The 24,796-nt window shown below is 46.6% G+C and overlaps 1 protein-coding gene across 3 annotated transcripts; it reads left to right on the top strand.

Moving 5' to 3' along the window:
• Positions 1–2,044: 2,044 nt before the first annotated feature.
• DDB2 (damage specific DNA binding protein 2) lies at positions 2,045–24,644 on the top strand. Of its 3 annotated transcripts, none has more exons than XM_034769501.1 (12): positions 2,052–2,364; positions 2,891–2,975; positions 5,563–5,750; positions 9,924–10,054; positions 11,553–11,744; positions 14,641–14,807; positions 15,920–16,019; positions 18,930–19,107; positions 21,124–21,269; positions 21,471–21,635; positions 22,529–22,574; positions 23,643–24,643. In XM_034769501.1, the coding sequence occupies exons 3-12, from the start codon at positions 5,576–5,578 to the stop codon at positions 23,885–23,887; spliced, it is 1,545 nt and encodes a 514-aa protein (XP_034625392.1). In that variant the 5' UTR covers positions 2,052–2,364; positions 2,891–2,975; positions 5,563–5,575; the 3' UTR covers positions 23,888–24,643. The 3 variants fall into 3 exon arrangements, with proteins under 3 accessions (XP_034625393.1, XP_034625392.1, XP_034625394.1); XM_034769503.1 differs by lacking the exon at positions 14,641–14,807 and adding an exon at positions 12,676–12,821 and having other exon boundaries at positions 2,074–2,364; positions 23,643–24,642; XM_034769502.1 differs by lacking the exon at positions 2,891–2,975 and having other exon boundaries at positions 2,045–2,364; positions 23,643–24,644.
• Positions 24,645–24,796: the final 152 nt, after the last annotated feature.

Here is a 24,796-nt window from a genome sequence, read left to right as displayed (position 1 = left end):
TTTTCAGTGGAAAAGGTTAGAAATGTACACTTTAAAAATTCTTTGGAAAGCAGCAGAGATTAAGATTTAAGTAATGTAATATATAATTTTCTGCTGTCTGTTAATGAGATATTTGAATCTCATGGATCCCTTCTCTTCTTTTGTGATCTCTCTGAATCTATACTGTTGACTACACTCTTCTTGCCTGCCATGAGCAGGAGGAAATTTACCTGTAGTTTCCTTTCCTAGAGGTCTAATACTGGACACCTTCAAGACATCAATGTGTGTTCTGTGGGCAGATGGCTTGCAAAGGCAGGTGCTAGTTTGAATTATTTATTTATACATACATACATGCATACACATACAGTGCCCAAATGTGTGGTAGGTATTTTGCAGAGACATATAAGAAGACAATTTATCATGAGGTGCCAGTGTTGATATGTATGTTTATATATAGATACTTGTTTCTTATATGTCATTGTTTATACACAATTTTGGTATGTTAGCAGTTGGTGCAACATTGTTATATTCCAGTAGACAAGCATGGTTTGTGTGTGTTTTTAATGTAGCGTGGTTACATGGAAGACTAAATATAGGTGTTCCTTGCAGCATTTTTATTTATTGAGAGATGCACAAACAAATGTTGTAGGAGTTGTGCTTGTAGCTAACTGTGTGGATGACTGGAGTACAGGCAGTCCTCTGACTCACGACACACTTGGTTCCTGAAAATTGCATTGTAAATCAAAACGTCGTCACTCGGAACTGCAATCCACTCCATTGCAGGACCGAGCGTTGTAAAGTCGAAAACAATTGTCGTAAATCAAATCAGGGTATCAATTCAGAAATGTCGTAAGTCGAACATCGTAAAGTCGAGGACTGCCTGTATAGCCTTTCTGTAAGGTTGTCAAGATATGAATAGCAGGCTGATATCTCACCAAGTGCAATGGAATGTAATTTTAACTCAGGGTTGTTTTGTCCTAATTTCTTTAATGTTGTTAAATGAAGTATTAACTAAGGTCCAGTGATCTCTGATTTAGATCTGAACTGTGATTTGTACCATATCTTGAATTTTCTTTAGCCGCATTGTAAAAGCATGGTTTTCTCTGACGAACTATACCATGTGAATTTTAACATTTCGACCTAGTATTCCTGATGGCTATAAAATCCACTATGGACCTCACCATGCAGCTCCAATGTACCTTTTGGTGCTCTAGAAATAAATAAAATTGGTAAAAGAGATTAAGTTTATGGGGCCCATGCCTAACAATGTGAAATATTTGATAACCTAAGTCTTTCTGTAAGCTGTTGTGTGTGACCAGATTGTTCTGGTCTATAGGCAGGTCCAAAAAACATGTGTGTGGTAAAAGGCCTACTCACATCCACTCCAGAAGAGAGTGAGGCTGTTTGTGTTAATTTTGTTGGTGATCACTAAGGTGCAGACAAAATGTTACTTTCCACTGGAATTATTTCCACAGCAGGGAGGTTGTGGGATTTGGGGGATGTTTGCCAGTAATATCCTGGAATTATGATTCCCATTTTTTTGTTTTATGTGTGACTTCTCGACTCCAGCATCGTGCAAGGCTCTGTAGAGCTTGATAATTGTCTTTTACATTTGTCTGTTACTCTGAAACTGTTGATAAGAGTCAGACAGATATTGGGTGCTGTGTCTTTGCCTGGCCCAGCCTGCTGGGGAAAGAGGACTATAACTGCAGGTATTTGAGAAAACCTAGCATTTGGAGTTTGCATTGTTTAATCAATAATTACACAAATGCTTTCTGGTCTAAAAGCCAAAATAACTGTTCCAAGTTCACTTATTCTATTGCTTCCCACATTAGACGAGGGTTTGTGTCTGGGAAGCTGAAGATTTGGGGGTGATGGAGGAGTATTGAGGCCTAGTTTCTAGTAAGGTTTGCTGGGCCGATTGTGTGTAAGGGGGCCCAGTAGTGTGTAGCAGGAAAGGATACAGCCAAGCTGAGCAGGGGCTGATGCAGGGGTATGTGTCTGAAGGGCGCTATCCTGAGCTGTGCCTCTCCAGTCCTTGAGGCTGGGGTGGTGGGTGAGCCCTGTGGCCAAGGCCCCAGCTTCTCTGTGGAGGCTCCAGGGCCGCAAAAGGAATTTCCACGTGGGCCCTCGCTCCCCTCCACGGGCCGGCCTGCGGGTCACCCCCTTTCCGGGTGTCTCGTCTCCCCCGGGAGCGAGGAAACGCGGGGTCGGGGGCAGTAGCTCGGCCGCTTCCCATCCCGCGGAATCCGGACCCTGGTTGCCCCCCCCGTGTCCCCCGCGGCCGGGTTATAAAACAGCCGAGGAGGGCCCGCCCCCGCCCTGCGCGCCCGACTGTCGCGGTGCTGGGCCAGGTCGGGTAGCGGAGGCCGCGGCGGGAAGCAGGTGAGGAGAGCGCGGGATCCCCCGAAACCCCTCCCGGCCGCCGAGCCCTCTCCCCCCCCCCCCCCCCCCCCCCCCCCCCAGCCCGGGGAGAGCGACGCGTCAGCGGCCCCGCGCCCGCCCTGCCCTAGTCCCAGCGTGAGGGCCCTGAGTCCTCCCTGGCGGGAGACCGGCCTCACAGCAGGCGGCGGCCCCCGGAGCGGGGCAGGGACATGCCCCGGACTCCTGAGGTGCCTTCAGCCTCCTGCTCGCGCCCCGCGCGCTGCCCTGTCCTGACCGAGTGGTTATCGCCATGAGACTGATGGGGAAACTGAGGCTCCGAGAGGGGAAGGGCTCGTCCCAGGTCACACCCTGAACCATTGGGGGGAGTCAGGAATAGAACCCACGAGACCTGGGTCCCCGCCCCCGGTAGATCTCCCCCCATGTGCAGAGAGCACATGGAAACTTCCCAGGATGCATCTGGTGAATCCTCTTCCTAACAGTGTCTCTAGCATGTTCCCTTCAGCTTTTGAAATGTTTCTCTCTCCAGGGAGGAGTGCCAGGGGGGCAGAGCGGGAGATGGGCTCTGGCTAACACCTTTTACACTTACAACCAGGCCCTGCTGTGTTAGCCAGGTGAGTCTTGGAAGACCATTCACACCATGCTGCCAGGCCAGCCCAGGGCTTGTGACAGTCCAGTCTCCTCACACACTCTGCCTCAGATTTCAGAGTGGTAGCTGTGTTAGTCTGTATCAGCAAATACAATGAGGAGTCCTTGTGGCACCTTAGAGACTAACAAATTTATTTGGGCATACGCTTTCATGGGCTAAAACCCATTTCATCAGATGCATGGAGTGAAAAATACAATAAGCAGTATAAATATTACAGCACATGAAAAGATGGGAGTGCTAATGAGGCCAATTCAATTAAAGTGGAAGTGGCCTATTCTCAACAGGGAGGGCTGCCGGGGGGGGGGGGGGGGGGGGGGGGGGGGGAAGGCAAGTGGGGCAATTTGTCCCGGGCCCCACAGGGCCCCCCACAAGAATATAGTATTCTATAATATCGCAATTTTTTTTATGGAAGGGGGCCCCCAAAATTGCTTTGCCCCAGGCCCCCTGAATCCTCTGGGCAGCCGTGTTAGATCGTCTATTCTGAAGGACGATCCCTCACTCTCACAGAGACAGGCTAGTCCTTGCTTACAGACAACCTCCCAACCTGAAGCAAATACTCACCAGCAACTACACATCACACAACAAAAACACTAACACAGGAACCAATCCTTGCAACAAACCCCGTTGCCAACTCTGTCCGCATATCTGTTCAAGGGACACCATCATAGGACCTAACCACATCAGCCATACCATCAGGGGCTCATTCACCTGCACATCTACCAATGTGATATATGCCATCACGTGCCAGTAATGCCTCTCTGCCATGTACATTGGCCAATGTAGATAGTCTCTACGCAAAAGAATAAATGGACACAAATCAGACACCAAGAATTGTAACATTCAAAAACCAGTAGGAGAGCACTTCAATCTCCCTGGACACTCAATAAATAACAGACTTGAAAGTGGCAATTCTTTGACAAAAAAAATTCAAAAGCAGACTGCAACAAGAAACTGCAGAACTGGAATTAATTTGCAAACTGGACATCATCAAATTAGGCCTGAATAAAGACTGGGAGTGGCTGGGTCACTACAAAAAGTAATTTTCCCTCTGCTGATACTCACACCTTCTTGTCAACTGTTGGAAATGGGTGAAGTCCACCTTGATTGCATTGGCCTCGTTAGCACTACAAAAGTAATTTTCCCTCTCTTGATATTCACCCCTTCTTGTCAACTGTTGAGAATAGGCCATTTCCACCTCAATTGAATTGGCCTCCTTAGCACTGGCCCTCCCCGCTTGGTAAGGCAACTCCCATCTTTTCATGTGCTGTAATATTTATACTGCTTACTGTATTTTTCACTCCATGTATCCGATGAAGTGGGTTTTAGCCCACGAAAGCTTATGCCCAAATACATTTGTTAGTCTCTAAGGTGCCACAAGGACTCTTCCTTGTTTCTGCCTCAGATGTACTCTTTCTGCTGGGGTTGGATGGTGCCTGTGGCATTCACAGTGTCTGATTCACACTTCAGCTCTTTTCTAAAGTAGGTCATATGACACCAATGGCAACAATGTGTGTGGGACAGTTCTGGAAACATTCAGGCCATTATACAGAATGGAATCGGTACTAACTAGTCCAATTCCTGGATGTAGACTTCAGGGGTAGAATAACAGGGTGTGCTGTGGGTCAGAACTGAGGGGCATCAGCAGAGCTAGGGGGTGAGTGGGTGGTCAGGACTAGAATAGCGGGGTCTGCAGGGGACTGGCAGAGCTGTGTGGGCTTCCAGATGGGAATAGCAGAGTGCTGGAAAGTCAGCATTGGGGTACTATTTGGGGAAGCTTTCACAGTGCCTGCCTAACTATATTTAGCTATAGTGAGACATCAGTGACATTTATTCACAAACTAAAAATAAAATATACCACTGTCAAAGGATCAACTTGTACTATATTTTTCATAGAGGCCCCTTGGGATTTGCCACTGAAATTTTCTACTTTAGAACCTCCTAGATCAAATGAGGAAAACTGAGTAAAAGGCTTCTCACTTTGGATTGGGGGTGGGGGAAAAGAACATTAAAATAGAGGACTAAAATTGTGTTGTGGTCCCAAAATCTGTATGTGTGTGTCATGGAAAAGCAGGGAGTGTCCAGCATTTTCAGTTTGCTCATCACCATAGTATCTAGGAGCTTGAGTCATGGATGTCAATTTGAGTTGACTGAAAAATAATTTTTGCCCATACTTGGTGGCAGAGCCTAATGAAGCCTTGTCCTCTTCAAAAAGCACTGAGCCTGACCAATGAGCTCATGTAGCAATGTGGGTGCTGCAAAGACAGCTGTGGCATTTTGTGCAGCTCAGTAGATTTCAAACTTGAGAATTCTGTAGAAACGGGAGATACCCCATTGCTTTAGAAGCCAATCATTTTAATGAAGGCGTAAAGAGCCATTTATTGACCCCCATATCCCTCCGCACAACAGTGCAAGTAAAAAGCCAGTATTACAGAGATGAAGGGTGGTACAGGTATGTCCCACTTTTAGGCTGTCAGGGCATGTTGCACTCCAACTTTCTGTCTTAAAGCCAGAAGCAATGACAAATCCTACTTTCCTTACTTCGTTTTTTTTAGCGGGGCAGACAGAATGACCCCTGAGAACCAGTCAAAGGACAAGAAGCATGTGAGGGTGTATGAGCATCAGCAAGAGGAAGATGCAAAATCAACTGGGAAGAGGAAACGAGACCATGGAGAACTGGAGAATGAGCCGCAAGCAAAAAGATTGTTTCTGAGAAAAGCAGCCAAGCCCTCAGGGAAAATTGGTAATGTTCCCTCAGATTCTCACTCTTTCTGCCAACCGGGCCTTTATAGAATGAAGGGCGTAAACCAAACTTTCAGATCTGGGGTTGGAAGATGTCAAGGAACCAACAGCTTGTTCAAACAGGACTTTTTGGATTGGGTTATGTTTCTAAGTGAGGGGTGGAGATATGTGGGGGCATTATTCTCAGCTGTCGTTTGGAAGCTGTACTGAGTGAGTGTGTGTGTGTGTTTGTTTATGTGCATGCATGTGTGCATATGCAGCATTTTTATGAAAGTCATTGCTTATCTCTCCTAAAACTGGGCTCAGCAGAGTGTACATCACTGCCCATTGAGAAGTGACTAAGCTTTGTGGAATTTCAGAAAAACTTCTGCTGCTTCATTTCTGAAGTAGGACAGACCAATGTTGGTAACGTGACATTATATAATTCTTCATGCTGTTCCATAATCAGAAGGTTAGTATTGTACATCATGCAGTCGAAACCAGCATTTCCATCTGGAGAGCATGCTGTGTCCACTAGCAAGATGTTGCACAGAAGTTGGAGCTAGAGGGCTAGGTAGATGGTAAATCTTTCTGCTGATCTTCTGTAAGGTTGTGTCCATAGTTAGACAGACTATGGACTAGTTCCCTTCTAGCTATAATCAGTTAATTGCACCAGACTGGACAAGTGTTCTCACAAGTCATCTCTCCTTTGTGTATTTTTTCCTTCAATATGTAACTTTTGGGTAAAAAATGTTTCACTTTTTCCCTTTAATGGAGGAGATGGGTGAATATTAGGTCTGGCCTATGCTACACAGTTAGGTCAATATAACTTATAAGGCAGCTTATGTCGACCTAATTATGTAGTGTACACACTACACCCTTGACCCGCCAATGTAAGTGCCCTATCACACTGACATCATAACTCCACTTCCAGGAGAGGCCTAGTGCTTATGTCAGTGTAGTTAGGGCAACACAGTGTCTGTGTATATACTGTGTTACTTACATCCACCACTAGCTCTCTTGTCAATTTCATGGCTCCCAGCCCAGCTGCCCCCTGCCCTCATGGAGAGCTTCTGGCTGGGAGCCAGGGTGAGACTGGATCCCACTCCTGGCTGGGAGTCGCGGGTAGTTAGACTCCACTACCAGCGGGGAACAGGGAGGCAAGAAGCCCCAGTTGGCTTCTGCCCCCTCTCCCTCCCGCGTCTAGGAATGTTGGCTGTCTTGTCCCAGCAGGAAGGGGGCAGGGGCAGCCTGAGAAGCCGGGGCAGCTGAACCCTGTTCCCTGGGGATGAGAACCCCCGGGCGGCTTCCCCCTTACTCCCGGTGGGGAATGGGGAGCTGAGGTGGGGATGGGGCAGCCCGCCAGGAGCCTGTGGTGCAGCTGGGCTCCTGGCAGGGAGCTACCAGTGGAGCTGGGAGACCAGGTGTTTGGTCACCACATTGCCCCTCTAAGATTGATGGAAGTGCTCCAGGTGAGGATGTGCACCACCGACCCAAGGAGGGTAGTGTGGACATGCACCACCACAGTAATTACTGCAGGGGCTGTAAGTTGACCTAAACTATATTAGGTCAACTTAAGTTTTTAGTGTAGACATACCCTTAGTCTTTCCAGTATCAAGGAAGTTGTGCAGGCTTACAATTCGAATAAGGACTCTGTGTCTCTTCATGTCTACGGGTATCATTTTGAATCCTATAATTTGCTTATGGGATCTTCAGAGTTGTTTCCTTTCAGTATTTCTGGAAGATGTCCCTTCTAAGGACCCAGAAACTGTTGAAGATGGGCAGTTCTCATAATATCTGTATGGTGGCGCCCTTGAAGATGGCATCTTTACTATATTTCATAAGCCCCAGTTTGTTTGGTGTATGACCTAAAGATTGGAGCAGGCTCTAATGTGAGCAGTGGAAATTGAAGCAAAACATCCTGTTTAGAGGAATTCTGCTTATTATAGAGTTAATGGTTAATGAACAAATCTCCTGTAGCTAATGTTACCGCATGACATTTATTATAACTCCAGGTCTGATTTTTAGAGTTGCTAACCCTCTCCAGTTCCAATGTGCTTCAGTGAGAGTTGTATGTATTCAGTACCTTTGAAAATGGGGCCAATCGTGTTTTCACTTATAGCTTACCTAAAAATGTTTTGAGGCTGAGCCTTTCCATTCTGTATCCCAATCTAAAAGGTGAGTTTTAATTTTTACCCAGTTTGAAAAAAATCCCCGTGGGGAAATAATTTTTAATGCATAGATAATTCAAAAAATATCTAAGCTTTAAAATCTGAGACTCTACATGCAACTAGTCCCCAAAGAGGAGCAATTGTGTTGACAGAATAATCCACCTTTTTTAATAATATAAACAATTAAATGAGTTTGGTGCATGCATGGTAAAAATTTGAGTTTGAAGTTCCGTAATTGCATTATGTAGGCTTGCAATACACTGCAGAGCTGATTAAAGCCATCAGTAAGTATTTTGTATTTCTATAAGGTTGAGTTTAAAATCTACTGAGCTACAGAGCAGCTATGCAACCAAATAGCGCTACAGCTGTCTTTGCAGTAGCCCATGTCTCTTCCTGACCAGAAAGCTCAGGGTCAGCTGGGAGAAAGTACAGTGTTGTTGTGAAGTGGATGGAGCTTCATTAGCCACAGAGCATTCCCAGAAGTGATTTTTCAATCCAGGGTTGTGAGTTCAATCCTGGAGGGGGCCACTTAGGGATCTGGGGCAAAATCAGTACTTGGTCCTGCTAGTGAAGGCAGGGGGCTGGACTTGATGACCTTTCAAGGTCCCTTCCAGTTCTAGGAGATAGGATATCTCCATTAATTTTGTTAACGAAGCAAAGACTGAGTCCCCAAAGAGGCCTCCACTTAGGCCACGTTTCAGACTTAACCCACTTCTGCTGTTGCCCTGCTTAAAAAGCAAAGTTGGAATTTTCTCACAGTGGGAGTACTGTTTTATGGGATTTCCTTCTTCCCAAACTCAAAAATGTGTGAAGATCAATTTTTTAAAAAAATAAATCTGTATCTATAGATATACTTCCCGACAGGACCCACGCCTTGAAAAAAGCCTCCCTTCAATTCAAGCAGTGAAAGTCTTTGAGTATTAAGAATCTGTAAAAATGTGAAGTTAGAATGGAAATGCTCTTACACCCATAACTACAGCAGGTATGATGAGCACCTGCTATAATCATGCATGAATGTGGGTGTGTGTGTTAACTTCTTAATTTCCAGGCTTCAGTGTTTCATAAAGTAAGGATATTTTTTGTTATATATATTACTCTTTTTGTTTCTCTCCTCCTGTTTTGTATTAGTATGGATCTTTACATGAAAATAAGATTTTTGTTTGAGATTCATCTGCTCTTCTGCTTCCCCATCTGACGCCTGGATCCGCTGGGATGTTACAGTCCGTTGCTGTGGGGATGATTAGGTCACACACGTGGGGTTGATCAGACTCTCTTTTCACATAGATGTCCCTGATGATTAAGCCTGAAGCACTAGCAAAATACAGAAAACATCCTGTGTTGCTCAGCAGAATTCTCCCTGAACAGAAAGGTTTTCAGGCTATTCTATGAGGTGCCAACAGGTCTTTTATCAAAAACAAAACACATAGAGCCATAGGCAGGCTGTGTGAACTACAGCACAAGCGAGTAGAATATTCTTATTCAGGTGCAGGGGAAGTGGTTTGGAATTCACAATTTGGGAATTTTCAGTTGTAACTGTTAAATTTCTCTCACTTATCTGCTGATTCCAGGTCTGATCTCTCCCCTGCCACTGTGGTTGAGATGCTGATCTCAGCAGTTCCTCTCTCCCTTTATCCCACTACCCAGGTATTGTTTTCAGGCTCTGTGTGTCCTTGCCATATCAGGGTTATGTGTATAGCCTCTAGAAACTCGGGCGAGTCATACCCTGTAAAATCACTATAGCCGTCTCCTTTCCTTTGCTCTGGGATGAATCTTTAACAAGGAGAGACATAGTGAGAGGAAACCAGGCAGATGGTTTGTCAGGTTATGAGATGCATTGTGCTTTGCAGGAGGCTACTGCCCCTTACACTTATAGGAACTGCTTGAGGTCCTTTCTCTTGTGACTAGAGATCACTTCTGGATTCAGCACCAAATACAGCCATCCTCCCCAGTACAGTGTAGTGAATGAGCATGACGTGCATTGGCTTGTCTGTGTCAGTAAGTTTCCCTGTTTTGCTGTCTGGCAGGCTGGGCTGAAGGTGGTTCCATGTTCGGAAACACAGGGGTGCCCTTCCATCAGGTGGAGAGGCAGTGCAGCATCATCCACTACATCTACCAGAACATGCTGGGTGGCTCTATTCGAGCACAGCTCAGGCAGGTGAGGGTGTCTGCTTCTCATTCTACTGGACAGCTGAGCTCCCATCAGAGTTTCCCTTAAAAACGACAATGACAGCTTGAACACACATGAGGGAGCTTAAAAGGGCCAGGGGTCCACTCCCATCCAGGACTCATGGTTTCCATGCCTTTAAAATGACTAAAAAACTTACAGTAATGTGCTGATAGTCTGATTCGCTCTCACATATCTCCCCTTAGTCCATACAAAATGCAACTGCTGAGATCATTTTCCTTGTTCATCAGTGACACATCAGTCCCCGCTTTGAATCCCTCTACTAATTCTCTGCTCCCCTGCATTAAAGGTAACTAAGCTTGTTCTATCAGTTGATGCCCGGCACAATATTACTTCCACCTACTTATCTGACATAGTCCTATATCATGTTGACCCCACTTGCTCCACTCTGCTAATAATGTCAGTCTCAATGTCCATTTGTTAACTTCTCTCACAGTCATTTCTACACCTTTTTCCATGTTTCCCCAGGGTATGTAATGCCTTCCCTGAACTGGTTTTCGAAGCCATAATTCTCCACTCATTCAATCCTTCCTTAAGGATTAACTTCTCCTGTAATGTCCACAAAGAGTAAATCAACCAGGATAGGTTTATTTTCTAGGTCATTTGTGTGTTTTGTATTTTTGATTTAAAAATTCATCCAGTCTGTACACTTGCTTTAGCTAAATAACCACATGATTTTGTCACTGTCTTGCCTTCCCTGCCCAGCCCCATTTCTGTTAGCCTTTTGTCTTATTGTGTCATGTTTTGTAAGCACTTTGGAAGAAGGACAGTGTCTTTATGTCTCTGGATGAAACATAACATGCTTCTGGGTGCTCAGTAAATACATAACAGGAGGAAATGTGGTTGTTGGAGTCTGTTCCTGTGAGGAAAGCGTGTCCAGCTGCCATGTTAGTGTGATGATACCAGTTATCCTCCCCTCTTAGCCAGCCCAAAGGGCTCAGCTCCCCTTACAGATCTAGAGTGTTTTCTCTTACTGCTTTGTCACTGGGGGGGTTGAGTATTTGTGGCTTGGGTATATTTGTTTGGAGTGGCCTGTCTTCCATGGGGCATTGTGTTCCCATCCATTGCTCAGCTAAGTCCAGAGAGGGAAGCAGCATCTTGATGTGAATACCCTAATACAGGAGTAACTGTTCACCCTGTTAAAAGGATAGGAGACAAGGCCCATTCAGATCAGGAAAGAAATCTGCATGACCCCATCACTACCAGATTGACTTGTGTTTATGGTGCAAGATGGGACAGACAACAACCCTATAGTTCTGCCCACTTGACTGTAAATTCCACTGTGAAAGTGAAGAAAGCTGGGCTGAGTTTCTCCCTGATATTCCCGGGGATCAGCCTGGCTTTGCTAACTCCCTGGGAAGTGTGTTTAGAGTGGTGTGCATACAAAGTCTGTAAGCATTTTTGGAGAGATTCAGAGACCTACTTCCAGCTCTGTGGAGATCCCAATCTCTCATTTTCTTTGCAACAGTGTCTCCAGCTTCCCTTTGTGCGTTCTCTTACTTCATACCGCCTCTTCCGAACAGCGAGTCCCTTTGACAGGAGAGTGACATGTCTGGAGTGGCATCCAACTCACCCCAGCACTGTGGCTGTGGGGTCCAAAGGTGGAGACATCATCCTGTGGGACTACGAAGTACTGAATAAAACCTGTTTCATAAAAGGGGTAAGTCACTTAGTGTGTGGGATGAGCAGGAGGGTAGGACTGGAACAGCACCGAGTGCTGCAGCTCATTATTGAGGTGCAATGTCAGAACTGTGAGGGGTCCAGGACTGGAATAGCAGCAGGTACTATCCTGATCTTACAGGACTGAGATGCAGTGGTGGATCTGTGTGTGAGGCCCCGGACTGGCAGTGTGGGGGTTGCAGGTCAGAACTGAGGTTTGTTTGTAGAATTTATGGTGAAGTTTCCTCAGATTATATGCTTGGGGGGGGAGGATGGGTTGGGGATTGGTGAGACACTTTAGTGGGACAATGAAGAAGCAAGGAAATCTATAAGAAGCGTGCGGAGAGGGTTTATTTATTCGAGGCTTGAATCTCCCCCCCTTCACCTTCTCGTTCTGTGTCAGATGAGGAAGCATCTTTTTGAGTGGAAGGAAGGAAAATCCCTTCTGGTGAAGTGAAAGAGTAACGTAGAGTGACTCCCTGTGACTTTGAATGGTTTGCATGCCCATCCCATTCCATGTACACGCCAATTCTAATCCCAATTCTATATGGGCTCATAGTCTTCACATCAGCACCTGTGGCTCTTCGGCTTAACAAATGAATACAGATTGGAAAGAGGATGATCATCCTCTGAAGACTCCTAGGTCCCATTCCTGGTTGCCTTGTGCTCTTTTTTGTGTAGCATGATGACTGCCTGCCAGGGATCGCATTGCCCTGGAACTGCAGGAATTGTAATCTTCTCCCCGGTCAGGTCGCTTGCTCAGCCAAGGCATGACTTGTAGAGATGAAGGTTGCCTTTGTCTCTTGAGAGCCCAAGGCTTGTGTCACTGTTGATGTTGGGGACACAGTGATGAGTACAAATTTGCAGAAGGGACTTTCCTCCTTCCCCATCACTTAGTGATTTTTCTTTTTTGTTCATCCCCTTCATTGTAGATGGGAGCTGGAGGGGCCATCACAGGAATGAAGTTTAACCCTTTTAATCCTAGTCAGCTGTACACATCATCAATTGCTGGCACTACCACCCTGCAGGATTTTACTGGCAATACACTCCGGGTCTTCACCAGCACCGAGGACTGGGAGTAAGAAACACAGCAATTTTGTGGGCTTTTGCCTCCTGCTGGCAGTGGCAGCACAGGGAGGGGGAGCTTTACTTGTTTCTGAAACATGAGAGCTGGCCTCTCTGCTCCCCTCTACACCCAACTCCTCTCAATTCCAGAATCTGTGTCTTTTGAAAGCCTGTCTCTCTTGTTTTTTCTATTCAGGATGTAGGAGGAGGGGAGGGAATACTGATTTTTTGGTTTCCCCTAAAGGAGGGACTCTTCTTCCACTCTTACTCCTTTCTGTTATTTTTGGAGGGCACCAACAGAATTCCTCAATTTTTTGCCTTTACATGGCTCTGTGTTTAACCTCTGAGCTGTTGGCTGTGCTGCTTTCACTGGCCACAGGGTCTCTGTAGAGCCATCTGAGGAGTTCCTGCAGTACTCCTGCAAGCCCTGTTGGCTTAGAAAGTCAGAGGATAGTCCTAGGAATGAGCCTGTAGCATCAGCATGCCAGTTCCACTTTGCCCTCTTTGTTTTCTTTCCCTGCCTGCCTCCTGCCAGTAGCATGTTTCCTAAGCATCTACTCCAGCTGCAGTCCTTCCTGGGAAAGAGGGCGAAACCAAACTGGAGAGGTCCATTGGGATAGTTCAGTGCTGCCATGCTGGAGATCCAGGTTTAGCATTCAGGTGACTCCCTGGAACAGCAGGGGCCTGGAGGAAAAGACATGCTCTGTCCTTGGGGTGGGAGAGCCTCACATGTTCCTGTAATATTTGCTTCTGATCAAGACTAGGTCTAAGGGGAGGTCAATCCAGTTTCCATTGATTTTAGGTAGGTCAGGGTCTATGGACGGGTCTTGTTTTTTTTCAGGGGCTTCTTGAAAGTCAGTATTGAGGATGAGGCCTTGGTACATGGTGACTTTGTGAGAAGCAGGTGAAATGCACTGCCTATCAGAGTTGTTTTTGTCTCCCGGTTAGCCCCATCTCTTTTCGCTCTCTGTTGGTGAGTGAGGATTCCACCTGTTGGCTCAGTAGAAACAGGCTGGGGATGGTTCCTGGGATAGGATACCTTTGCCTCCCTTGCCATGCAATCAGCAGTGGGGATTTCTCCCTGCACAGCTCTCTTCCTGCCTGCTGGCACCTTGGGAAAGACCAAACATGACACACTGGAAACCGCTGCAGGGACTCTGTGGAAGAAGACCCTACAGGAAGAATGTAGTGCAGGTTGTGTTTGGGGTTTTGTATGTTTCTGCATGGAATGTTGCTTGTGTTCTTGCCCTTCCAGGCCTGGCAATGGTTCAGGTTGTGGTTACCACAGCCACATCCCATAGTCTGAGCTAGAGAAAACTGTGCTGCTGGAGGGGACTTTGCTTTGTTTGGGAAGACAGATGGTAGAACCTGCAAGCCCAAAACATTTGTATTCTCAGGCTATGTCGCTGTGCTGCGATCAATGCACCGGGGGTCCATTTAGTGGATCTAGTGAAGACCTGCTAAATCGACAGCAGAGCATTCTCCGGTCGACTCCAATACTCCACCGGAAACCAGAGGAGTAAGATAAGTCTACGGGAGAGCATCTCCCGTCGACCCAGCACAGTGTAGACACCGCAGTAAGTTGACTAAGCTAGATCAACTCCAGCTAATTTAAGTCAATTTACCACGGGAATGTAGACATAGCCTCAATTTAGTAACAGACTAGATAAAATGTGACTCTTTAGTGCCACTCTTGTTGGGAAACAGACTCCATGAACTTGGTGTATCTCAGCTATGGAGTGAGGGGTTCACTTCCAGGTGGTCGGCATTCTGCCATGTCCCTCCCTTCTCCAATAACATTGGTGCCCCTTCCCTTTGTCTGTGTGTTCCAGAAAGGGCCAGGAGACTCCCTTGGAGGCATGAAGTTCAGCCCATTTGAGGCAGTGAAGCTTTATGTGGCATCAGGGGATGGCACCCTTAGTCTGCAGCATCTGGAAGGCAAAGCGGCGCAGGTGATCTCCCGCACCCCAGGCTGTGGCCATGAGTACCATGATGTTTGGTGAGGAGGGGCAGGCAGGGTTGTGCCTCTGCTCCATGCTATTTATATTGTAGTCCCTCTTCTTCTCTTTGATGTCACCTTCCTTTGCTAGGACTAGGACAGACTCTTACTATTTGCTGGGGCTGTCAGTGAGCTCAGTGTTGTGTGATACAAGGGCAGGCATGTGGTCCTGCTCCAAGGGTTTGGCAAGCTCAGGACAATTAGACTCCTGCTGTTCCAGTGCATGATGGGTAATATAGTTTTTGGCATCTTTTGGACAGCAGCAGCACTGGGCATGTACTTTTCCTTTAAAAGGGTACAGGTGAGGAGAAGAGCAAGGTGCTAGATGGTCAGGCCAATGTTCTCCTGTGGACATGAGCTGGGCTAAGCTTATAGGGCAGCTTAGGTTAAACCAAATAACATTTATGCAGAAACATATGTAATCCTATTGTGATAACTCTGCTATCCCTTTGGAGGTGGGGGTTGGGTTTTCAGGCTTGCCACCCTGACTCCAGGGCTTTGAATTCTAATGTGAAAATCCCCTGTAGGGCAAAGCTTTGCAAAGAAATCCTTGCATGTCAGAGTATTCACCCTTCTCCTCACTCAGTATAGTCTGGGTTGGGACACTATGCCACCAAAAGCCTGGGTTTGATTTAGTTCCTGAAGTGGGCTATTGTGGGAGCTTTAGACCTGAAATTTTCCAATCCAGAGTCTGTAGCAACTCCCTGCAGCTTTTTCACCCGTGTGGGGAAAGTTAATTTTAAATCCATTTCTGCACATTGTGTAGAAGTCTCCAGTGTGGTCCTGATCTTTCCCAAGCTGTCTCTATATGCAGTTGACAAGTGGCCACTCAGCCTCAGCTACGTCCTACTGCCCCAGCATGTTCCCGCTATCTAAAGCTTACTTGGCAAATAACTCAGAAGTGATGTCACATCAGTCACCAACCCAAAGCTACCTTGGTGGACTCTGCCCCTGGACTGATGGTTGAAGTCCCACTCCACCACATGGGAGACCCAGTTCTGAGTCTGTTGTAGTCCCCCTCTGTAGAGAGACAGAGAAGGCCGTACTTAGAGGTTCCCCTCCCAATACTTGTCTCCAGGAATTGATGCTGATCTATTTATCTTTTCTTTTAGTTTCTGGTACTGCAGTGTTGATGTGTCTGCGAGTTGCCGGACCGTGGTGACAGGCGATAATGTGGGTAATGTGGTCCTGCTCAGCACCGGTGGTGAAGAGGTTTGTATGGGTCCTCTCATCTTCCCTGCCTCGCACTCTCCCCTTTCCAGGGACCCCGATGGTTTGTTTGTTCTTTGCCCGTGTCTGTCTTGGGAGCAGGGTCCCTAGAAAGAGGAGCATGCATTCTGAACCTCAAGGGATGCGAGTCCACCCAGTATCTGCCAGGTGGTGCTTCCTGCCCTTCTGCAGTGCACTAGAAACTGCCTGTTCTTCCTCCCAAGTTGGGGAGCACACCAGTAATGACTCAGAGTGATTCCAAGTTAAGGACCACATCATGGGATCTGCCTGCATTGACAGTGTCTGATTACTCAGGAGAGCAGAATTTGTGACATCCTGAAGGTGTCAATTCCCCCTAGCAATGAACACATTCCAGAAACCTCTTTGGAAAAATGGGGAGTGTCGTGGGTGTGTGATGTGACAGAACCACTTCTTCCCCAGGGCTAGTCACAAGCTTGATCAAAGTCCTTGGCATTCCCAACTCCAAATCCCAACCTCAGCAAAGGCCAGGAGAAGAACAGAAACTGCACCATTTCCATCCTGCCCAAGGGGGCAGAGTGTTAGTACCAGGACCGGAAACAGAAAAGAAAGCTGCCTAGGAGAGGGTGGGCCTGGAATTTCTTAAAAAGTGGGCCCTATCAAGAGCCACCTTTTTGATGCTGCTTTATTATAATCAATCCTAAGTCATCACTTGTGTTGCCCTCGGGGTAACAGTGCAGGGCAATTCCCACCCCAGGAGCTGTAGGCAGGGGGGCCATGTTAATCAGTGGGCCAAGTCACTAGCTGGGGCACTCCAAATAAAGCCCAAATACTTGAGTTTAGATTTTTGCCCTTTCCTCAGGACATGTTTATTAATACACAGAAGATGCAAAAATGTTCATAATACAAATTTTCTGTAATGGAGACCTTTCCTATCTTCTGCTATTGGGACTGATCCATCCTTCCCCTCTAGGTAGCCCTTTCCTGGCTACTATGGAGAAACTCACACTTGGGCTTCTCTGACCTCTGTTTTTTTCTGTCTGCTGTCCTTGCCCAAGAGGCAGGAAGCCTCATAGCTGTCTTCCTGTAGGTCACATGTTTGCTCCTAGTCATGTGCCCTGCAATTACAGCTCTCAGTATTAAAGGCCCCAAGGACTGAAAGAGCTGCCCTGTGTTTTATACCCTCAAGGCAGAGTGCCTTGTTATATGCCTAATAAATTCCTTGGGAGTAGATTAATCTCCAACCCCAGTAATGTCCTCACAATGGAAAGCTTTCTGTGGTGAAACTGGCAAAGGGACCAGGAGAAGATCTTGGGCCTTAGCAACTGTCTCAAAGAGAGAGGGTCACACTAAGGCCCATCTAGCCCAGTATCCTGTCTTCCAACAGTGGCCAATGCCACGTTTTTTCAGAGGGAATGAACAGAACAGATCTTTATCAAGTGATCCATCCCCTGTCACCTTTGCCCAGCTTCTGGCAAATAGAGGCTAGGGACACTTCAGAGCATGGTTTGCTTCCCTGACCATCCTGGCTAATAGCCATCAATGGACCTATCCTCCATGAATGTATCTAGTTATTTTTTGAACCCTGTTATAGTCTTGGCTTTCACAACATCCGCTGGCAAAGAGTTCCACAGGTTGACTGTGCATTGTGTGAAGAAATACTTCCTTTTGTTTGTTTTAAATCTGCTACCTATTAATTTCATTTGGTGAACCCTAGTTCTTGTGTTAGGAGATGGAGTAAAAAACACTTCCTTATTTATTTTCTCCACACCAGCCATGATTTTATAGACCTCTATCATTTCCCCCCTTAGTCGTCTCTTTTCCAAGTTGAAAAGTCCCAGTGTTATTAATCTCTCCTCATATGGAAGCTGTTTCAAACCCCTAATCATTTTTGTTGCCCTTTTCTGTACCTTTTCCAATTCCAATATATCTTTTTTGAGATGGGGTGACCAGATCTGCACACAGTATTCAAGACATGGGCATACCATGGATTTATATAGAGGCAATATGATATTTTCTGTCTTATTACCTATCCCTTTCTTAATGATTCCCAACAATCTGTTAACTTTTTTGACTGCTGCTGTATATTGAGTGGGTGTTTTCAGAGAACTATCCACAATGACTCCAAGATCTCTTTCTTGAGTTGTAACAGCTAATTTAGAGCCCATTGTTTTGTATGTATAGTTGGGATTATGTTTTCAATGTGCATTACTTTGCATTTATCAACATTGACTTTCATCTGCCATTTTGTTGCTCAGTCACCCAGTTTTGTGAGATCCCTTTGTAGCTCTTCACAGTTTGCTTTGGATTTAACGATCTTGAATAATTTTGTATCATCTGCAAATTTTGCCACCTCACTGTTTACCTCTTTTTCCAGATAATTTATGAATATGGTGAACAGCACTGGTCCCAGTACAGACTCCTGGGAGACACCACTATTTATCTCTCTCCATTCTGAAAACTGACCATTTATTCCTACCCTTGTTTCCTGTCTTTTAACCAGTCACTGATCCATGAAAGGACCCTGCCCTCTTATTCCATGACAGCTTACTTTGTTTAAGAACCTTTGGTGAGGGACCCTGTCTAAGGCTTTCTGAAGTTTGGGGTATGTCAGAAACTGCAAGTGCAGCCTCATATAGATGAGTCTGAGCTCCGTGCTGTGGGGTTTGCAGTGCTGGCTGTAGCCAGACTGCACCTGCAGCATGCTCTAGGGCCAAGGCTTGCAGTGCTAACAAGCTCTACTACCTGCCCCAAAACCTTTGGATAAATGGGGCGATACAGTATGCAAGTTAAGGATTGCTCAGAGCTCCACTGTCTAAATCCCTCGGGCTCTCTGTACCAGAGCAGTGCCGGAAAGTTCTTCATGTGGCATGGATTGCACCTGCTTGCTGTGTAGCTGTTGCACACATCTCACCTTGTTTCCCTCCACTGCAGATTTGGAAGCTGAAATTACATAAGAAGAAAGTGACTCATGTGGAGTTTAACTCGCGCTGTGATTGGCTCCTGGCTACAGCTTCTGTGGACCAGACAGTCAAAATCTGGGACCTGAGAAACATCAAAGACAAGTCAAGTTTCCTTCATGTGCTGCCTCATGACAAACCTGTCAATGCTGGTAGGTCAGTGAGGTAGGACTCTCTCTCTGCTCTGTGCCCATCAATCTACCCATCTATTCTGTTTCTGTCTGTCCCTTTTGGTCTTTTGTGACCTGTGCCTGTGTCCATCACGCTTGGGTTTTCTGTGCCCCACTTTCCCTCCCACAAATGTATATCAATCCTGTTTCTTTCATATCCTTCAGTGTGTGTTTATTAAAAAATGAAATCATTTTGGAGCAAGCCTGAGTTTGATCAGTTTAAAATTGTTCAGTTTTTAAATTCAAACACTGAACATAAACTTTATCGAAAGTTCTGTAAGAAAGTGTAGGTGTCACCCTTAACACCTTCTCATTGGCTTCTGGCTAATTCATCCTGAACTATTGCTGATGATGGAGGGATACTTAAAGATTCCAAGGCCAGAAGAGACCATTGTGATCATCTCGTCCAGGGGTGGGTAAACTTTTTGGCCCGAGGGCCACACCGGGATTGCGAAATGGTATGGAAGGCCATGTTTGGGGAGGCACAGCCTTCCCTACAGCCTGGCCCCCACCCCCATTAGCCCCCTTCCACTTCCAATCCCCCCTGCTCCTTGTCCCCTGACCGCGCCCTTCCAGGATTGCCCCCATCCAACCCCTCCTCCCTGTCCCCCTCCCAACTCCTATCCACACCCCCGCCTCCTGACAGGTACCCCGGGACTCCCTCGCCTATCCAACCCCCCCATTCCCCGTCCCCGAACCTCCACCCCATCCAACCGCCCCCTGCTCCCTGTCCCGACTGCCCCCCAGAACTTCCTACCCCTTATCCAACCCCACCGCTCCCCACCCCCTTACCGTGCTGCTCAGAGCGGCAGGACTGGCTTATTGGAAAGTCTGGGAGGTTGGTGGGCGCAAGCCGCACAACCTGGCAGGAGCGGCAGGCCAGAGTGCTCCCTGCATGGCAGCATGGCTGTGGGGGAGGGAGGACAGCAGTGGAGGGGCTGGGGGCTAGCCTCCCTGGCCGGGAGCTCATGGGCCGGGCAGGAAGGTCCCGCGGGCCATAGTTTGCCCAACCTCTGATCTAGTCTGACCTTGTCTAACACAGGCCATTAGAACTTTCCCAGAATAGAGCAGAGCAGAGCTTTTAGAAAAACATCCAGTTGTGATTTAAAAATTGCCAATGATCGCGAATCTATCATGACCCTTGGTAAATTGTTCCAATGGTTAATTATCCTCACTGTAAAAAAATGTATGCCTTATTTCCAGTCTGAATTTGTCTAGCTTCAACTTCCAGCCATTGGATTGAGTTATGCCTTTCTCTGCTAGATTGAAGAGCCCATTATCAAATATTTGTTCCTCATGTAGGTACTTATAGACTGTAATAAAGTCACCGTTTAATCTTCTCTTTAAGATAAACTGATTGAAGTTCTTGAGTATATCACTATAAGGTATGGTTTCTAATCTTTAAATATTCTCATGGCTCTTCTCTCAATCCACTCTAACGTAATTTAAATGTACTGTCCTGTTTAATAAAATGTCTGTTCTCAGTGGCTCAATCCTCTGCAATTCCTGGGGAGCTGCCCTTGAGAGCTTAATGTGAAAAAACTGAAGTTTGCTGGGGATAGTGTGTGGAATTTGTTGGGGCAGGTACTCCTAATCATTTCGTGCTGAAGTTCCTTTGGTAAAAAAGGGATTAGGAATCAAGATTCCTTTGGTTCTATTCCCAACATTGGAGGGATGGGGTCTGCCGCGTTCTGTTTCCAGTTCTTTCACTGGCTTACTATGTGACTTTGAGTGAGTTCCTTTCCCACTCGCTGTCTTTTTTCCCCATCTGTATAGATTGTAAGCTTCAGTTTAATATTTGTAAAGATCTTTGAGTTCCTTGGAAAAAAGGGGCCATAGAAGGACAGAGTCTTGTTCCTCGGGGAACGTGGCTCTTTTAAAATAACTATTTAGGAAGTTGTAATGTGCTTACAAATTAGGGACATGTGGTGTTTTCCTCTTCTTTGTCTATGGCCACAGGACTGTGATCTTCTGTATGCTTTACTGCCCTTTTCCCAGCTTATTTCAGCCCAACGGATGGTGCTAAACTCCTGACCACAGACCAGCATAGTGAGATCCGAGTCTATTCCTCTTCAGATTGGACCAAACCACAGCATCTGATCCCACACCCGCATCGGCAGTTCCAGCACCTCACACCTATCAAGGTGAGGTAGGAAAGCGCAGTCTGATCTCACAGCAGATGCCAGTAGCAAGTTGGAAAAAGCTTTGGTACAATTTATTTTCAGAATAGGGCACTGCTGTGGGAAAGCTCACACTCCTGGAGTCACAGCTCTTTCTGATTCATATCAGTCTTTAGCTGTGTTCCTCTAGAGTTGTTTACCACTGTCCATCTGCTTTATGTCTAGGCGACATGGCACCCTCGTTATGACCTCATTGTGGCTGGTCGCTACCCAGACCCTAAGTTCCCAGGATACACAGTGGATGAGCTGCGAACTGTTGATATATTTGATGGAAACACTGGGGAGATGGTGTGCCAGCTCCACGACCCGAATGCATCTGGCATTATCTCGGTGAGCTTGGGCGCTGGAGTTGAAAGGGCTCCTGTGCCCTTAACTGTAGCCAAGACCTGAGTATCAGGGAGATCACGCAATAGGAATAAGACCCAAAATCTCCTAACACATGCTCACACTCATACTGGAGGAGGCATCCTGGCAAGGTGCGGTGCAGGGAACAGTCTGTATACTGGCCATGTGAAAGAGTGCCTCAGAGAGGTTGGCTGTGACAACTAATATGTGTGAACAGCTTCTTCGGGGGGGGAAGTCTCCTAAGAGTGAATCCAGGGTTGGGCATGTGAGGAGTCACCTGGGTTGCTGCTTCTCCATCCGTTAGCTGGTCCTTTGCTGGTCATGTACATAGGAGTTGCTGTGAAATACAATCATGCCCCAGGGAGGAAGTAACTTCTCTTAGCATGATGCCAGCTCTCACGTCAGCTGCTCTCCCCATCCAACCCACCAGCAGCTTCTGAGCAGAAAGTGACATCCCAGTTACAGTAGCACACTGAGCTCCCACAGGGCTGACTCCCCTACAGGATCAGACTGAGGAGAAGCAGAGCAGGAAGACTGGACCTGATTCTCCTCATACTTATACCAGTGTTACACTGATTACTCCATTGATTTCAGTGGCATTACCCCTGATTTACACCAACATGAGAGGAGGATCCAGCCTGCTCACTCCCAACATGCAGCAGAGATGGGTCGTAAAGCCATGCTGGCCAGCCCCCGACACCTGGAGCTCTTTGCAGTTGGGGTGTAGGGTCATGCCAGCCAAGGGCAGCTGATCTTTGCAGAACAGTTCCATGTTCAGTTGTCGGCCTTTTTGTGGTGTACTTTAGGGAATGTTCTATGTTTGACAGTGTTACATAAGCATTGAGGCTGATAGTTTGTCAATATGTTTACATTTGCAGCTCAATAAGTTTAACCCTATGGGAGATACACTGGCCTCTGGTATGGGTAAGTAGGCTTCTGACTCTCTGTCCTTATTTTATTATTGAGGCAGCTGGACAGCATGGGGTTCTGGTCTCAGAAAAGGGTAGACTGGCTTCTCCAGACAGACATATGCTGAAAGTGATGTACTCATGAGTTCTAAACCGAGTTCTGTCATTGATACTCACCAAGGCTGAGTTTCCTTCTCTGTAAAATAAGTTAATACCCTATCCTCTTATCTCCAAACTCTAGTGTCCCCAGGATTAAGCCATGGTTTGTAAAGCATTTTAAAAACATCCACTAAAATGTGCAGTGTGGCAATTAGCTTCAAGGGAAAGCAGCCTCCCTAGGAGGAGAGGGTGTTGCTGCCATCTATCTGCTGTATGGCAATGCTGCAAGAAGCAAGATGAAAGAAGTCCCTGCCCTTTGCCTGCTACTGCTGGTCTCACTGGCCTTTGTCTGACTTCTTTTGGGTTATTGCACATGTACATGCTTTATATCCAAAGAGACCCTACCGTTCTTGGGCCCCCTAGGATCTGGGGAAGCTGGACATATTGAGTTCTGATTTAATCTGATTGTAGAACTTTTCTTTCCATGGAAATTGTGGGGCAAGAGAATTAATTGATCATGCCCCTTAATTGCCAGCTATTGCTCAAAAAGTTTCCATGATCATATGGCTAATAGGTACATGATTCCTACAATAGGACTACGTGGAGGCAATGTCAGGAAGAAATAGTTTACACCAGGGATTCTCAAACTGGGTGTCGTGAGGTTATTACATGGGACGTTGCAAGCTATCAGTCTCCATCCCAAGCCTCACTTTGCATCTAGCATTTATAATGGTGTTAAATATATTAAAGTGTGTTTAATTTCTAAGGGGGGTCACACTCAGAGGCTTGCTATGTGAAAGGGGTCACCAGTACAAAAGTTTAACTACTGATTTACACAATCCTTAGTGACTGGACATGGCTAGAAAAATACTTCCTTTTTTTGAGCAGTAGCTGAATGTTGTATTTAATTGGTATAGACAGTGATTCCCCCATTAGAAACCATGTCTGTTGCAGAATTTCTGAGTGTTGAATTTTTTCCCCATAGGCTTTAACATTCTGATCTGGAGTCGGGAAGAGATGGTGACCAAGAAACAGGAGCATCTCTTGAAAGCTATGACAGAGCAGGGAATGGGAAGCAGGAGCTTGTCCAGGCATGGGCTCCAGAAGCAGTCAAACCCAAGGGCAAGCAAACTCAAAACGAAGCTGCTCGCTCTGGAACTAGAGGGGACTAAAACAAAGGGCAAAGATCCCAAATCACAGGGCAGGAAGCGGAAGGATCTGGAGGATTGAGCAGACACCTCCAGGCTTTCTAGATCATGCTGGACAAAGCCAGCTCTGGCACAGTGGGCAACATTTATCCTGAGGGGCACCCAGCCTTCTGCTTTGTCCTTCCTTGCTGGGTAGGAAGTTGCTGCTTGTACTCTCTGCTTTCCCCTCTAGAGGGTAGTGTCATTGCTCAGCTCCTCCTCCTGTGTGGGTGACACATTTTATCAAGCACTATGGGAGCCTGAATGTCAGGATGCCCTGTGCTGGCATCCAGTTAATGGAACCACAAAAAGAAGCATTATGCTTATGTGTGATTCTTGTTCTTTAATTATCTGGGTCACTGGCTATGAGGTCAATGGGGGAGCAGCCAGGGCTGAGCTGGGCCTCTGCTGATGCTGTAGTTTATATCTTCAGAGCTTTAGTCTCTCTCCTGCAGTGCACCAGCCAGCCCTGTTTTCAGTCTTGTACCCCAAAATGTGGGGATAGGTGTTCCCAAAGTGGAACCTGAGGACTGCCTTCCCCACCCCCCTTCTCATATAGCGATATCTCAGGGCTGCTGTTAACCTACAAGTTTTTATGTTTGAAAGTTAGCCTGTTTACAATGCTGCCTGGGGCATAGGTGGAGAATCTGCCCTCGCCAGGGCTCAGGCCCTGCTGGGAGGCTTTGTTAATTTCATGGTGTTTATAATATTCAAGTGTTAATAAAGTTTTGTACAAAACAGGCTTTCTTCCTTGAGAGAGTGGCCACCTCAGGGGCTTTGATGAATGGCCTGTTGTGAGGAGCTCTTAAGCCCACCCCAGCAGGAGTTGACAGCTAGCAGGCTGCTGGGGGGGGGGGGGGGGCGGCATATGTGCTAATGTAGCTCCTACAAAAGGCTCTTGTGAAAAGAGATGAATTCACTTACAAACTGAAGTATCTGCTTTTTGCAGAGT

The sequence above is a fragment of the Trachemys scripta genome, chromosome 4 (assembly GCF_013100865.1).
Source record: "Trachemys scripta elegans isolate TJP31775 chromosome 4, CAS_Tse_1.0, whole genome shotgun sequence".
Lineage (NCBI taxonomy): Eukaryota > Metazoa > Chordata > Testudines > Emydidae > Trachemys > Trachemys scripta.
Note: the sequence above shows the minus strand (reverse complement) of the source record. Positions and strands in the feature narration are given on the sequence as shown.

Bases quoted from the DNA above. Each gene is read 5' to 3' on its own strand.
- DDB2 (XM_034769502.1), top strand. From the start codon at position 5,576: ATGACCCCTGAGAACCAGTCAAAGGACAAGAAGCATGTGAGGGTGTAT. The intron at 19,108-21,123 runs GTAGGTCAGTGA...CCCTTTTCCCAG, and splicing joins TGACAAACCTGTCAATGCTG to CTTATTTCAGCCCAACGGAT. The intron at 22,575-23,642 runs GTAAGTAGGCTT...TTTTCCCCATAG, and splicing joins TACACTGGCCTCTGGTATGG to GCTTTAACATTCTGATCTGG.